Here is a 15,987-nt window from a genome sequence, read left to right on the forward strand (position 1 = left end):
AAGCAGAAGCCCGCGCGCAGTGAGTCGCTACGACTGTGTCTGAATATAATCACCCAAAATTAGAGCACTGTTGTCCGGACAATGGGTGTATACGGAGTAACTAGCGTTAACTTTCAGGAGATATATGCTCCTGTTTGTTCGTCGGTGCATCCAGCGACAGACGCTCCTCCTCGATTCTTTGCCGTTGACTGTTTGTTCTTTGAGCATTGGCGGACATACTCCGACTTCTAGCCATAGCTTCTGCCAATGCTTCTCTGCGAGTGGTGGCAGTATGGGCAATGACAATAAATATGGTCTTCACGGGAAGTCAACTAAGCAAGGCGAACTGACGACAGTAAGTATGACATACCAAAACAACTCCAGCCACTATGATTTTGTCTTTCCTACTATCATCCACTGCACCACTACTATATAGCTCCTGTCTTCTCTGTCGTGCGGCTCTGTATGCAGCAGTTGTCCGATGCCGTGCCTCCAAGTCGGATGCTTTAGCATAGGTGGCATCTGCATCCGGAGGAATCTTGCCCCTCAAAACATCGTAGGCAGCTGTTATTGCCTGGAAACGCGTATGTGCAACCTCTGGAGGAACGGAATCTATAGCTTTGTCCGGATGGTAAATGCGGACGAGGTCATAGTCTGTCTGAAGAAGTGAGAACTCGTTCATTCTTCAGAACCTTGCATACTGACATCGAGCTTTTATGTCGGACTTGCTGGCATTCTTAGGCAAATGAAAAAGTTGGTGGGGGGTAGGATTTCTATGTGTGGGATATGGATAAGGGTTGCCATGTTTTGCCTCTGGGGCAGCATGACGATGTCTTCGTATCGGAAGGATATCCTTGTTTGGACATCTGCACCGATGAATAGCAGTAGTCCATCGGGAGAGGTTTACGGACAACTTTAGAGACATTTCTAGATGATTATTAATAGTTTAACAGAGGCCAGAATATCATGACTCTAAAAGTGTCATGAGCTGTAATGTATCATGAAAGGGTGTAGCAAGTTGCAACAGAGTGGTGAAAAGACAAAGCAAAGAAAGCCGAAGCGTTACAATTTGTTGAAGGCCCGGAGACCGGCAATGAAAATGCCGGATTGACCCGTCCCTCAGAACCTCGTTTGCTTCTTTGCTTCCAACAACTTGTCGCCGAGTTTTTTGAAAAGCTGACTACTCATTATGCTCGAAATTTGTTCCAAACCTATAAACTTAAGGCACCTCTCAACAAGAATTTTGAACATAACTTACAATACATCCAAGCTCGTGCACCTGGTGGACAAAGAAGCGAAGCTCTTGTCTAGTTATACGGTTGTCTCGGATGAACGAATTATGGATAACATGTGGCAACTCCACCCAACCACACTCGGTGGATTGTATTTGAATAGATTGAAGGTATAATGCTACATGATAATCCTGCCCCTTTATTATACTTTTGCCTGGGAGAAAAGTCTTCAGAGCAATTAGGCGCCCAATAGTTAGACACGACCATTTCACTCTATTCCACGGGATTCTGTGGAAATTCTGACAATCATGTAGCCGAATGTTCATCTTTTATTATATGTGGGTGTCTGTGGGTGTTTTACTTTCAGCTGTTGCTCACAAGTCATATCAACGAACACGCCATCGTAATATCCCATGGTACAGAGGGCTTAAATTATATCAAACAACAATATCTGTCTGCCTGTAACATATTGTGCACAAAGTTTCTGTTGAATTAAGATCTGAGGGGTAAGCGATGTGGAACGGGGATCATTCTGGCCCTCTTCTCCCGTCGACACATAGAGTCATTTGTCCTTTCCACTTGTGCTGATATGCATCTATGAGGGTATAGGGATCCAATTTTTGCTATGGTCAACAGGGAAAATTTACCCTTGGAAAACCTCACAGCGTAGACATATCTCCAAGTCTACTATGGGCCGAACCTGCACTCGATTTCGGGATCTCTCACCATAACTACTTTTTTGAAGGTAATATGCCCAACCAATTTCTGAAGCGGTAGGTTGGCACTTTTTCTGTGTTCGTGTGCTATTCTTAGAAAGAGCGAAACCAGGGTTGTGCCGGGCCCGTCGCAGCCCGGGTGTCTTCCTTCAGATACCTTTACAATAACGAGGTCTGCCCAATTTTTTGCTTACTCAGTTAGATGTGGGTACAAAATCGACAATATTTTTCGAAAACTCTCTGATTGGGTGCGCCTGCCTAATATTGGCGAACTACATAACTTCACCTACTGCATCATGTCACAGGTTTCAGCACTTCGACTCCTTAAAAGACGGCTCCGTCCATCGCATATGGTCGTATTGTCGGATGTGTGCAATAGTAGATCGCAGTCACACAGCTTATTTTCCATACAATTTGCCGAATAGCACCATAATGAAGCACATCTGGAATATTCTAGTAGTTAGAGACGACAGAGATGTCACTGGAGCTTCGGGGCAGCGCGGCCCACTTGTCTCTTAGTAGCGATATGATGTAACCTGTCAAAATATACCCAACTAGGCAAATTAGCTCCCTCATTCACTTGATCACAGGATGATTTTTGCGGTTTGAAATTTTGAATTTCATGTCAAGGATGAGTAATGTAACCGCAGACAGGCTGTTTCTGAAACCCTGGGGACTCGGGTTCGTGGATGGTTATCACCCCCATCCTTATGAAAATGACGTACAGTTTAAAAAACTGGAAATTGCAAACACAAGGCAAAACGCATAAAAGGCATTTCGATTTCGAATTTGAAGTAGCTTTGAACATCCAACGCCCGACCACAAGTACGATGCTCTTTAAATCCCTTTATACGTCTATTGCTCTCGTAGTGACCCTCGCAGTCTCTGCTCATGCATCGACCATCGTTGCGTTTGGCAACACTGATTGCACTGGCAGCGTAGGAGCCTCGGTGCAGTGCGATGGTAGCTGCCACGACTTCACTAACAGGCATTCACTCAAGGTACTATATGCAATCTTGGATATTTGCAACATTTAAGATTTAACAATCATTAGATTAGTGGGGGTGGAACGCATTGTGTAACCTATTTCGAGTCCACGGGCTGCAACTTTGTTGAGGGTCAAGGAGGAACCGACATCATCAACTCCGGCCAATGTCAGCATGTTAACACGGGACGCCCAGTGAAATCATTTATCTGCGCACCTGACAGCGTCTGTTTGGTCTGATTCTGGTGAGTGCCTACTGGCGTTTTATTGATCCGAGGCTAAATGTCCATTAAAAACATTTCAGAACATTCTTCGATGTATCGAATTAAGTTAAATTCGAAAACTTGCAAGAAGAAACTTTTCGTTTCTCTGACATGAGAATACTTCAATGTATCTACCACATACAATAAACCAACAAACTTAAAACAATAAAACAATGTTGGGCCGGGATATTTTGATTCGTGAAACTTGCGTACAAATGGCCTTGAGATGTTAAGTTTTCAACAAATAATTATAGCGTTTAGTGCTCCTACAAAACTATATACCTTGACCAAGAAATCTATCTATGCCGGAAGGATATGGAAGTCAAAGTTCAATGCGTTAGTAAAAGTATGTACCGATCAAAAACCGACGAGTATCATTCGGGTCCTTCGGTGAGTCTAATTATAGATGTGATAAATATAGATTCAATGCTACAACGGATGTCTGATTTCAACGCTGTTTCAACCCAACATGCTTTGAAAGTGCGTAAAAGCACATCGAGAGACTATTAAACATTGATATTTGATCCATTCATCTTAATATACATTTTATTACTAGATACTGAATTTGATACGTTTGTTAAGCGTAGATCAAACAATTGTTGGAGGGAATAAGCGCCCGTCATGCTCCCTGTCACCAACAACCTCCACTTTTAAGCCTACTCCACCAGGTACACAACCTTCACCAAAGGATTTTTCCAGAGCAATCTTCGACTGGAAGCCACTGCAATGCATAGGAAGAATATACATTGGCGAAGGTCTGAGTGAATTAGACAAAAAATTGACAGTCTTTGGTATCCTAGGACTGAATTCTGGCCCCGCAAGATGGAGGCCACCAATAATCTTTTTAAACACAAGTTTCAAACCTTGTAACATTGTACAGTTGAGCTAGAAGGATGATTACATACCATATAGATAGGCCTGTTGAAAGTCTCTACCGCATCCTTCACCACATTCACAATCCCTGCGTGAGAGCACCTATGTTTGATGTATTTATTAGAATAAAAACGATGACAGTGAAACACAAGCGTACGCGCTGAATATTACCAGCCCCTTTCCTGCAACATCGATAGCAGCATACCTTTCATCCATGATATGCTTATAACAATTTGGATATTGGCTAATATGGAAGATCATTGCAGGAAAATTGACTGACCGGTTCGTTCACCCATTTTCCACCATGACCGTTGTCTGTACTTTCCTTCATCCATCGATGTCCCCCAAGTATCCCTGTCTCAAAATCGGTTACCCTAGGTATCTCCCCACTAACCCAGATAGCGCCATCTGCCACTGCATGTCCCTCGGAGTGTGGTTCCACTATACCTCCAGCAGTTTGAATTGATTCAATGGTAGGATCTAGGGGCAAAGCACAAATTACTTTGTCATATCCTGGCCCAGGAGCAATTCCTCTAGCAATCGGACGGCTAGGGTGAACATCAACAATACAGGGACGTTTGTGAAGACCTCCGTCTATATCCTTCTTCAAGGCAAGAAATGAAAGAAGTCCTCCAGTGTGATCGCTATGCCAATGGGATGTAATCACTCTCTCAATCCTATGGACAGGGACCTCCATAGCCTTTATATTTCTAACGAGAGATAGCGAGTCAGGTCCAGTGTCGAATAACGTCAGCCGGGAGCTCTCTTCGCCAGTGACCGATGTTTCCTGATATCTCTGTTTCAGATTCGAAAACCAGGGATAACCAATCACCTTACGATCAATGCGGAAAATCCATGAGCGCCTATTGAAATAAGTTCATTATTCTGTATACAACTCAGTTGTAGGGCTACTGACGCACATACCACAGCAAAAATTATCAAAGTCCAGCACTGGGACACCTTTCTCTTTGTCGAATACACCATGGCTAGTTTGCTGCAGATGTTGGGGCAACTCATGAGAAAACCCAGGAGGTAATTTCGTCATCCTTCCTCCCACATTTAGCTTGTGTTGTCCCTTCAGTTTCCGACATAACATCATACCATTCGATACAGTTATCCACGAGAAAGATAATAGTCAATTTATCGACCTGTTTTACTTGTGGAGGCATGTTGTAGACCTTTGAAGAAAGGACACAATCCTGAAGAACGGCGGCGATAAGTATAAATACTTCACAGAACGTAGTGGTTGGACAATGGTGTTTTTCCGCCTTTTCTTGTTCTTCCAAATCGCGAGCAGCATCTGATGGTCATCGGTCATCCACTCAAGTACTCACGTGTTGCACTAGGTCATGCGTGTCTGTCGATGGCCATGTAAATGTTCTTAACCTTTCTGGCTTTCCTCGTTGCTCGATGCTATCAAGGTTCCAAAAAACCACGAAATGAAAGAATACTAACGGATCTCCGAACTCAAATTTGTTTAAACACCGTGATTCTCGAATGTAAAATCTATAGCATGGGATAAAAATCGTTTGCAAAAATACGGTACTCAGTGCTGTCACATTTGACGGTTGGAATCGTGCACTCTAGATCTTGTGAAACATTCGTGTTAATTCATTAACCTTCAGTGAGTAGGATCTCATTGATACCTTCTAGCAACCTTACATTCTCACAGGGATATATGCCAAGCTATATGTGATAGATTGAGTTGTGATTAATCATCGCACCCAGTTCTGAATCTCCGAGTCATTATTCGAGACTTGTTTTCTCTTGACTCGATTGTAAGCTATTTTTTTGACTTATTATTGGGCACATAGTTGACTATTGGAAGAACCGGCCGACCAATCTATCTGGATGCAAAGGTCTTTTGCGGAGGAGCAACAACACACCACTGAGCAGGGTTCAACGCATCTCTTGACGTTAATATACCCGATCCCCTTCCGTCCTCCTTTTATGCACTACCCTTTACATCAAGGGCGAGTCAAGGGTATTGTGAGAATATTCTAACCGCTAACTCTAGAGTACCAATAGCTCAGGTATCTTGTGGTGATTCGCACCCAAACTCAGTTTTCATTTCTTTTTTCACGCAGCAGAAATCAGCTTACATCAAAATTAATAGTCCCCACATAAATTACCGCAGAAAAGGAAGATCCTTCAATTCAAACTCACCATGGTATATACATCATCTTGGCCACTGGTTGGCGGTCAAAAGGGACGGCCGTGCCTTGGCACTCCACTTTGAGAAACCGGTTCTTCTTGGGATTTAAGGGCCAAAACTCGATGTTTTAGGTTAATGTATATAATGGATGCAGAAGCCAGTAGATGTCCAGTTGCTCTTTGTGGGACCCCCCGGTTTTCCCCAGACTCAAGATGTCCGTGGATTCCAAACGCAGCTCTGAACTCAAGAAGGAGGACCTTGAGGAAAAACGCGACCTTGAATCCCCAATTGGCGCCCACTATGATCCTGAATTCGTCAGAAAAACATTGTATGCTTCTTGTGTCGCTCCTTCAATTCCCTTTCTCAAAGGCTATGCTTTTTTTTTCAAGGCGTCTCGTAGACTGGCGTATGCTGCCTCTCCTTGGTTTTCTATATTCAGTCGCCCTCATCGATCGTACCAACCTGGGTATTGCAAGAGCTGCCGGCATGGAGATCGAACTTGTGAGCTGAAATCCCTGAAAGTATATCAAGATGTGCTGAATACTTTTTACAACAGAAATTGTACATCGGGGAACGTTACAGTATTGCTTCAATGATTTACTTCATCCCATATATCATATTGTACGTTGAATGGTGTACTTTCTATTCAACTCTAATAATTTATATGAATGAATTATACAGACAAATTCCTGGCAACATCGTACTTCGATGGATCGGCGCACGAACCTGGCTCACAATCTGCGTGGTTGGTTGGGGCATAGCACAGCTCGGAATGGGTTTCGTTAAGACCTGGGGCTGGCTAGTGTTTTGCCGTGTCTGGCTTGGTGTATTTGAGGTATGGTCATGTCACATTGTTGATTCTGCGCCGAAATAGATACTAATCATATGCATTATAGGCGGGCTTCTTCCCAGCACTGGTTTTTATTATAACTACCTGGTATAAGCGGCATGAAGTTCAAAAGCGGCTCGCGATATTTTACCTTATTTCCATCCTCCTTGGAGGGTTTAGTTCCCTTCTTGCATTTGGCATCGCGCATCTGTCTGGAAGGGGAGGCTATCTTGGTTGGTCGTGGATATTCATCATTGAAGGGACAGTTACTATCGTTCTTGGGATCCTTGCATGGCTTTTTGTTCCCGACTTTCCAGACAAGAGTACCTTCGTGACTGACGAACAACGCAAGGTACGAAGTTTCCACTCTGCTTTTATCTCATAAGTCATACCACTTGCAGATGATTTTGGATCGAGTGGAAGCCGACCGCGGGGATTCAATTCCTGACAAAATGACGACTGCCAAACTCTTCCATCATTTAAGCGATCCTATCGTTTGGATCATGGGTAAGAGGAATCTGCATTTGTGTGTCGAATTAGGGCTAACCTTTACTCAAGCTCTGATGTTTTTGTGCTCGACAATGCCTGCATATGCTCTTGGGTTCTTCATCACCATCATTTTAAAGAGCATGGGATACAGCACCTTCAAGTCCCTTGTCTTAACTTGTCCCCCCTATGTTTTTGCTGTTAGTTCTTTTCAGTAACGATTCCTGTCCTTTTGCTGACCTTTTGTGTAGGCCATAAGCACCTTTGTATTCGCCTACATTTCGGATAAATCCAAACAGCGAGCACTGTGGCTTGCTGTCCAAAATCTTATATGCATCACTGGCTTGTTCATAACGGCCTACCATAAGAAAGACCCAGTTCGGTACTTTGGTCTTTTCTTGGTGAACGCTGGTGCATCTGGATGTATTCCAGGTATTCTTGCATATGTGTGTCAATTTTATTTTGCTGGATTTCTTTTGATTTATAAAAACAACTCTATCAGCACTCGAATAACATCACGGGACACACAAAACGCTCTGTCTCTACAGCAGTTATCATTGCAGCTGGTGGCGTAGGCGGTATTTTTGCCACGATGGTATACCGACAGAAAGACTTCCCAAAGTAAATTTCATCACCAGTCATTTTGTCTCTGGAAGCCATGAAACTGACGGCTCTTCACTGCAAGATATATGCCAGGAATGTGGGCTACTATCGGCTGCCAATTCTGCATGTTTATATGTCTTGGAATCACGACAGCAGTGTTCTGGCGTCGAAACAAAGAATATAAAGAAGGAAAGCGAGGTCCTTTGGAAAGCACACCCGGTTTCTACTATACTCTATAGGGCCCCAGTATGGATGTGTACATTTTATCTCATGTATTTTTATTACCTTACGATCGTAAACGAACAGCTCGCTTGACAACCTCGATAGTGTTATACACACAAACAATAAATCAGAGTAGAGCGTGTAGTGGTTACAAAAAAGGGAAACTATATAATGTACACAGATAATCCACAATTAGCTGCCAATAAATCGACAGATGCATAAATTCGTGAGCATTCTTTAGAAATTTATTCCCAGTCGCTATCACCGTCGTCATCGGTTTCTTTGCGCATTGATGGCTTCACATCATCCACGACACTAATGTTGGCGGAGGACACAAGATCGAAGCTGCCTTCGCTACTCACCCTAGGACTTGGTGTTCCCGCAGTATCGAGACTTGTTGAAGGAGGAGTAAGGCCATCAGTCATTGGCTTCTTGGCAGCCTAAGGGTTTGGTGTGAGTAATTAGGATAGAAATCAGAAAATCAAAAACTTACCACAGTATTAGATGGACTTTGACTTGGCTGCGTATGTTTACTTGTTGTTGGTGACGATGCTTCATCTTCTTCGTCTTCCCAGCTAAAGTCGTCTTCATTTTCAATAGTCCCTAAAAGGGCGTCGGTGATATTAAACAAAGCAGACCACAAGGGAAAAAAGGCATACTTTGAAGTAAAGCCTTTCGCTTTTCCTCCTCGGAACGAATTTGATGAGTACGGAAGAAAAATCTGAGCCAAAAGGTAGTCTGGTTCATTTCAGAAGGCACTAAACACCAAAGAAATATAAGATTGATGATACACCAAAAACAAAGCAAGAACGTACCTAATGTTTCTTGAAGTTGCTTCAAGGATTGATTATCGTTGGAGTCCTGTAAAGCGGTTTCAATCTTAGATTTCCATTCTGCGCCTTCAACACCACCATCCAGAGTATCGACTTCCTTTTCCTTCCACAGATTATATTGTTCTTTCACGCCTTCTTCCGCTTCAGGATCGTGCCTGATGATTGTGGGATCTTGCTTGAGCCGTCGTAAGAGGGCCTCTGCCCGGCTGATAACAGCACTCTGGGTCTCCAGACTCTTCGTATTGCTTCCTTCTTTCTCCTTTCCAACCAAATTAGGCTCCGGTAGCATCCACATATCTGCACCATCCCAAAGAACATTCGACCCGTTTCCATTTACCTGATCTGGAGGTATAACCTTGACGGCTTCGCGGAGCACCTCCCCGGCCTCCTTCATCGCTTCACGCAGGAGAGTCTCACTTTTATGCGCATATTCCTCTGCCTGGGCAAGGGTGACGCCCTGCACGCGTTGGAGCTCTGACAGGATGTTCGCACGCATTTGCTGTATGTCTATACTTTCTGATGCATGCTTCAACGACTCTGGAATGTTGTTCTGGACAGTCTGGACGATGTTGGGAGGTAAAGCCGCTTGAATACGCGAGAAAAGAGTCGCAGAAGATGTTGAAGAAGACGGTGTTTCTCGAGCCGCAGAGGCAGAAGTAGACGCTTCTCCGGAAGACGTAGAGGCTTCCGTTGTCCCAGCACCTGTCGAAGTGCCCTCCTCTTTATTAGTATTTTCATCAATAGTCGTCGCGGGCGTATCGGTCGTTGTGAGCTTGGTTAACTCCTTCTGTGCTTGAACTACAACATCTCCAAAATCTTTTTTGGCATGTTCAAAGACAGTTTGGCTCTGAAGTTAAAGGTTTGCGCCGTATAATCATGGCAATGGCAGAAACGCACTTGTTTCCTAAATCCACCCCAGAAACGTCCCAGCTGGCCAATAACCTGATTTACCTCTTCATTGAGAGACGGTTGTTCGGGCTGATTCGGATTTGGAGTTGTGGACCTTGTAATATCGAGGGGGTCAAGAAAGTTCATGATGCAATCGTTCCAGGCAAGTCAAGGACACAAGTTAGGAGGCCAGTGCATCCTCCAAGTGAATTTGGTCGTGATTACATAGTTGATCACTGATCAGCCAATAGCAGCCTGATCGGCTCCACAATAGGCAATTTGGTTGCAATGAGCGCACTCGAATTGGCCCGGTTCAGCGGCTGAATCAACTGCAGTTGCTGTTCATTTCAGCAAATTAGCTCTCCGCAATCACCACGACGAGTTATACCACTCACTCTTCCGCGTCCAGGGGCGACGCCATCCAGATGGTTCCCATCGCTACGTCTTCTCAAGACACAGAACCATATCACGACTATACGGAGGGTGCATCGGCATTAGATATAGACCAGGCTCTCGACAACAGACGACGCTCTCGACGCGACTCTCAGTACAGCACTTATTTCGATACAGATGGAGACGGTGCTGTGTTTTCTGGCCCTGGCCATGTGGCCAATCCTAGCAGTGTCTCGAGGATGTCACATATGGAATTGGGTCGGAGAAGTAGTGACGCTTGGTTAACTCGCCGGAAGAGCATAGAGTCCAGGCCGTCGCATCGGAAGAGACGAGACAGTAAAAGCAGTCAAGTATCTCGGCAAAGCGTGGAAGGTGCAGAGAGACCACCTCCCGACGACGACGACTTGAGTTTACATTCGGACGATGACGACATAGCTTCCACTGGGAGACGAAGGAGGCAGCGAAGATCCCCATCTCCGCCATCACGGGCTGGTGTGTTCAACAATTTGGCTCATTTATTTGGAAGAACAGGTACCTCTGAAGACAGGAGACCCTCTGTATCCCAAAGGTCGTCTACTAGCCGTATCTCCAGACGGAGCCGAAGTCGAGATGCTGTTTCCGAAAACGCAGTGGATACAGATGATAATGAAGAGGAGCGCTGGGGATACTCGTCAGGCGAAGAATATTCAGATTCCGAGTCTGGTCAATCGGCGGATGTTATTCACGACAATGCGTCAATAACAGCGAGTATGCAGTATGACTCGGAGCCCTCCAGTCCTCTCGAAGCTAGCCAAAATCTACCTCTGCTAAACATTGACCCTGTCTTCGGAGGAGAAGCTCGTATAGATATGGATACTACATTTACTTTGCTTGAACCTCCTCCACCAGGACCACCTAGCAGGCAAACGATATACATCGCAGACGAAGACAGTACTGTCCGCTTTGTGGGATACGAAACAATAACTCTGCGCGTTTGGTTATGGCGAACATGTTGTGTTCTAACTTGCGGAATCCTTGGTTTGCTTGGACATTGGTTTCCTTATCTATGGCTTCGATGTGTTGCTCGGGAGAAAGCTTTCAAAGATGCACATAATGGATTTTTGGTCGTTGAGGTAAGTCATAAAATCAGCTTTCTGTTCTGTTACTTATGCTTCATAGTCAGCATATAAAGCAATAGTCTTAATTCCGATCCAACTCCTTGAATACCCGTATCGTATATCCACCGTCTTCTTGGAGTCTGTCCCAACGATACCCGGAACAAGTTCACTTGTTCTAGACGAGCAATATAACGATCCAAACGCCATTCTTAAACATTTGCTTATTGTCGATTACCGACACACGCGATTTGCCATCGATCCCAGAACAGGACTTTTCGAGATGGTTAGGTCGGTCTTTCACCTTTATGCATTCAATTTGTCAGCTTAAACCTATGGCAGAGACTGGAGGGACCCAAGCTGGAGTAATGTGCAAGCTGCACACAGAGGCATCGATCAGGAAACTAAAGAACAGCGCAAGATTGTGTTCGGAAAAAACGAAATAGACATCGAGGGGAAATCTACAGTATCTCTTCTGGTCGACGAGGTCAGTCAATTATTCTATGTAGACTATTTTCGTTCTTATGTCTTATCGCTAGGTTATTCATCCCTTCTACGTGTTTCAAATAGCAAGCATCATCTTGTGGTCACTGGATGATTATTATTACTATGCGTTTTGCATAGGGTTAATTTCAGTAATTAGTATCACTACTACCCTTATCGAGACGAAGAAGGTGTGCGCGATCTATCCCAATGACTTTATTGGGTGTCCATTGAAAGAATATTTTCTCTCTAGACTGTGGCACGTATGAGGGAAATGTCAAAATTAATTTGCACTATGGATGTGCTGAAGAACGGTTTTTGTATGACATCCTTTTTCTTACCTAATATGATTTCTTTCTTTACAATCCCCTCCAACAGGGACAGAAACAGATTCGAGCGAGCTTGTACCGGGAGATATCGTCAATCTATCAACATCGCACTTGTCCTTGATCCCAGCTGACTTCTTTCTTCTGTCTGGAGACGCTATCGTCAATGAGAGCATGTTGACTGGAGAAAGTGTCCCTGTTAGCAAAACCCCTGTCAGAGACGAAGACATAATCCGGTGGCGAGACGAAAAGACGGAGAACGCCAAAACTTTCCTTTATTGCGGCACGAAGGTTGTTCGTATCCGAGGTACGTTCACCAACGAGGGTCAGGGACGGCCAGCTCTTGCTGTTGTGGCTAGGACCGGTAAGGTCTATTTGACTGTATCCAGGTCTGTCATCTAATAATGTGTCTGTCAGGTTTCAACACAACGAAGGGCGCTTTGATTCGCTCTATGTTGTTCCCCAAACCCATTGGATTCAAATTCTATCGTGACTCTGTCAGATTCATTGGAGTTCTAGCCGGCATTGCTGGGTTGGGTTTTTGCTTCAGTGCGATTGAATTTGTGAGGATTGGTGTATGTGTATCCCTTAATATTTTACACCTGTTCAATTCTAAATCGTGCTTAATACCACAGCTTCCATGGCAAACCATTCTAGTTCGTGCATTGGACTTGATAACCGTTGTAGTGCCACCGGCTCTCCCAGCAACCTTATCCATAGGTACAAGTTTTGCAGTAGGCCGTCTGCGTAAACTCGGAATCTACTGTATATCTCCCAGCCGTGTCAACGTCGCCGGAAAAATCAACGTGTGCTGTTTCGACAAAACCGGTACACTAACCGAAGACGGACTGGACATTCTCGGTGTGCGCAGTCTTGACAAGAATGAAGAGCGCCTGTTCGGCGAGCTGTGTGAAGATGTGCATGATCTGCCTCTTGGAAAAGAAAAGGCAACCTTTTTGCATGCTCTGGCGACGTGCCACTCTCTGAAAATGGTCGACGGGGAGGTAATTGGTGACCCGCTAGATGTGAAAATGTTTGGGTTTACCAAATGGACATTGGAAGAAGGCCGGGTCGCGGGCACTGGGAATATTAAGGCCAAGGGCACGGTGGTGGATCAGGCGGCGCTTGTGCAAACTGTTGTTAGACCTCCAGGAAGCGCGCAGTTTCGTTTGGAGGATGCGCTGAAGGGGTCTGCGAGGGTGAGACGAATTAATCAGTTTACATTGATGCTGTTCGAGCTAATAAAATTTTTACAGCACGCTCATTTCCTCGAGTTGGGTGTCATTCGGGCGTTTGATTTCGTTTCTTCGCTTCGTCGCATGAGTGTTATCGTCAAGAGGCTCAAGAGCAGCAGTATGGAAATCTATGTGAAAGGCGCGCCGGAAGTTATGGCGGATATTTGTGACAAATCTTCTTGTGCGTATTTTTCGGTCACTTATGCAACCTTGTATGTATTGATATGTTGGGTTTCTCTCAAGTTCCAACGGATTACGACGATCTATTATCATATTATACAAAGCGGGGTTATCGAGTCATTGCTATTGCTGGGAAAAGCATAGAGGGTTTATCATGGCTAAAAGCTCAAAGAATGAAAAGGTATTAAAGTCACCTACTTTCTACAAACACTGGCACACAATTAATTCATTAATTCTAGAGAGCAAGCGGAATCCGGACTCAAATTTTTGGGGTTGGTTATCTTTGAAAATCGATTGAAACCCGGTACAGCGCCTGCAATACAGGCACTGCGTTCCGCGCACCTGGCGTGCAGGATGATAACTGGGGACAACCCTCTCACTGCTGTCAGCGTTGCGCGTGAATGTAGCTTGATCAATCAGGCGGCACATGTTTTCGCGCCTATCTTTTCTCGCGGTATGTCTTTGTCCACTCCTCCCTACTCTCTCCTTGCCGTTCTCGTCCACGAAAAAAAATGACATCTGACATCCCGTCTGTCTGCATTTTAGGGAATGCGTCGATTCCGGCGTCTAAGCTTGTGTGGTCTTCGATGGATGATCCGCTATGGAAACTGGACTCGTATAGCCTAAAACCAATGCCACCGCCACCGCACCTTGCAGTCGAGGGGGATGAAATTAATTATCAGGATTACTCCCTGGTCATCACGGGCGACGTATTCCGGTGGATGTTAAACTATGCGCCGTTGGAGACTGTACAAAGGGCAAGTATTTATAGCGAACTATCAGACGACGGAGTTAATTGACATCCTTGCTGCGACTTATGAACAGATGCTTGTGAAGACCCAGATTTTTGCCAGGATGTCCCCGGATGAGAAGAACGAGGTCGTTGAGCGATTGCAGACGTTGGGGTATACGGTCCTTATGTGCGGAGATGGTGCAAATGATTGTGCAGCATTGAAAGCTGCTGACGTCGGGATATCGCTTTCCGAGGCAGAAGCTAGCGTTGCGGCACCGTTCACAACGAGCACACCGGATATCGGATGTGTTCTCGAAGTGATCAAGGAAGGGCGGGCGGCCCTTGTCACCAGCTTTAGCTGTTTCAAGTATATGTTCGTCAGGGAGATTGGGTTTTACTGTGCCGAGTTTTGACGCTGATTCTGAGTTTATTCACAGGGCGCTCTATTCTATGATACAGTTCACCTCTGTCACTTTGCTTTACTCCTTTGCATCTTCACTGGGAGATTTCCAGGTATCTTAATTATATTTGTAGCATGACGTTGTCGTTTCAGCTGACCATCATTGACTTTGGACAGTTCCTCTACATCGATTTGTTCATCATCATACCGATTGCTGTCACCAGTAAGCCCGTCGAAATTATAGAACAGTGATGAAATGTGTGTTTACTGATGAATCAACCCCAGTGGGTCGGACGCTCCCGTATCCGCGTATCTACCCCAAACGACCGACAGCCAGCTTGGTGTCGAAGAAGGTGCTGGCGAGCATCATTGGGCAGATTGTGATCACGAGCACTGTGCAGTTCTGGGCATACTTTTGGGTGCGCAGGCAGGAATGGTGAGATGCTTACATTTGTGTGTCAAAAATAGATATTTACGGCAAAATAAAATCAAGGTATACACCGCCTCCGACAACTCTGCCATCAGAGGGTGGCGACAACAAACTAGAGTCGACAAACTTTGAAAATTCTGTGCTGTTTTATATCTCATGTTTCCAGTACATCCTGATTGCCGCTGTGTTCAGCATCGGGCCGCCGTACAGGAAATCCATGTGGACGAACGGTAAGCCCGCAAGCAAAGTGTACGATCGATTTCTCACATCAGTACTCGAACCCCAGGTTGGCTGATGTTTTCGATGTGCTTGTTGTCGGCATTCAATGTCCTGGTGTTACTCGCTCCACCCACGATATTTGTCAAGTTACTGGAGCTGATGAGCTTCCCCTCGGGGGCGCGCTACACACTGCTGCTCGCTGCGTCGATCAACGTGGTGGTGTGCCTAGGGTACGAGGCGTGGGGCACACAGGGAGTGAGCAGTGTGCTGGGAGCGGGGATGCGGTGGTGGCAGCGCAGCCGACGGAGAGTGCGGGACGGAAAGACATACAAGGTAGTCGAGGGCGGGATGCGATAATTAGGATAATTAGTAGAATAGAGACAATAAAAGGTCTAGACAATGGGCATAACAACATCGGAGGATGAAGCGG

The 15,987-nt window shown here is 45.2% G+C and overlaps 5 protein-coding genes across 5 annotated transcripts; 2 read left to right on the plus strand and 3 right to left on the minus strand.

The window, feature by feature from the left end:
• Window positions 1-106: 106 nt before the first annotated feature.
• Window positions 107-904, minus strand: JR316_0001907 (uncharacterized protein; the record flags this gene model as incomplete). The annotated part of the gene is made up of 3 exons (XM_047887705.1): window positions 107-295; window positions 350-633; window positions 685-904. 3 exons carry the CDS (start codon window positions 902-904, stop codon window positions 107-109), a joined length of 693 nt encoding a protein of 230 aa, XP_047752628.1.
• Window positions 905-3,763: 2,859 nt separating this feature from the next.
• On the minus strand, window positions 3,764-5,217 carry JR316_0001908 (7,8-dihydropterin-6-methyl-4-(beta-D-ribofuranosyl)-aminobenzene-5'-phosphate synthase; the record flags this gene model as incomplete). Its single annotated transcript, XM_047887706.1, has 7 exons — window positions 3,764-4,015; window positions 4,081-4,150; window positions 4,206-4,270; window positions 4,329-4,835; window positions 4,886-4,911; window positions 4,973-5,094; window positions 5,150-5,217. 7 exons carry the CDS (start codon window positions 5,215-5,217, stop codon window positions 3,764-3,766), a joined length of 1,110 nt encoding a protein of 369 aa, XP_047752629.1.
• A 1,198-nt stretch (window positions 5,218-6,415) lies between these two features.
• JR316_0001909 (putative transporter C11D3.18C) lies at window positions 6,416-8,360 on the plus strand (the record flags this gene model as incomplete). Its single annotated transcript, XM_047887707.1, has 10 exons — window positions 6,416-6,531; window positions 6,593-6,704; window positions 6,760-6,824; window positions 6,885-7,038; window positions 7,100-7,384; window positions 7,434-7,539; window positions 7,591-7,718; window positions 7,770-7,964; window positions 8,021-8,139; window positions 8,204-8,360. The coding sequence occupies 10 exons, from the start codon at window positions 6,416-6,418 to the stop codon at window positions 8,358-8,360; spliced, it is 1,437 nt and encodes a 478-aa protein (XP_047752630.1).
• A 228-nt stretch (window positions 8,361-8,588) lies between these two features.
• Window positions 8,589-10,211, minus strand: JR316_0001910 (uncharacterized protein; the record flags this gene model as incomplete). Its single annotated transcript, XM_047887708.1, has 5 exons — window positions 8,589-8,783; window positions 8,837-8,946; window positions 9,003-9,101; window positions 9,159-10,023; window positions 10,074-10,211. The coding sequence occupies 5 exons, from the start codon at window positions 10,209-10,211 to the stop codon at window positions 8,589-8,591; spliced, it is 1,407 nt and encodes a 468-aa protein (XP_047752631.1).
• Window positions 10,212-10,489: 278 nt separating this feature from the next.
• Window positions 10,490-15,914, plus strand: JR316_0001911 (putative cation-transporting ATPase; the record flags this gene model as incomplete). The annotated part of the gene is made up of 18 exons (XM_047887709.1): window positions 10,490-11,569; window positions 11,616-11,842; window positions 11,894-12,038; window positions 12,091-12,225; window positions 12,288-12,354; window positions 12,413-12,724; window positions 12,778-12,935; window positions 12,996-13,559; window positions 13,617-13,776; window positions 13,839-13,956; window positions 14,015-14,229; window positions 14,322-14,524; window positions 14,559-14,881; window positions 14,946-15,021; window positions 15,086-15,131; window positions 15,194-15,344; window positions 15,402-15,568; window positions 15,625-15,914. The coding sequence occupies 18 exons, from the start codon at window positions 10,490-10,492 to the stop codon at window positions 15,912-15,914; spliced, it is 4,437 nt and encodes a 1,478-aa protein (XP_047752632.1).
• Between the last annotated feature and the right edge of the window lie 73 nt (window positions 15,915-15,987).

The sequence above is a fragment of the Psilocybe cubensis genome, chromosome 2 (assembly GCF_017499595.1).
Source record: "Psilocybe cubensis strain MGC-MH-2018 chromosome 2, whole genome shotgun sequence".
Taxonomy (NCBI): Eukaryota; Fungi; Basidiomycota; class Agaricomycetes; order Agaricales; family Agrocybaceae; genus Psilocybe; species Psilocybe cubensis.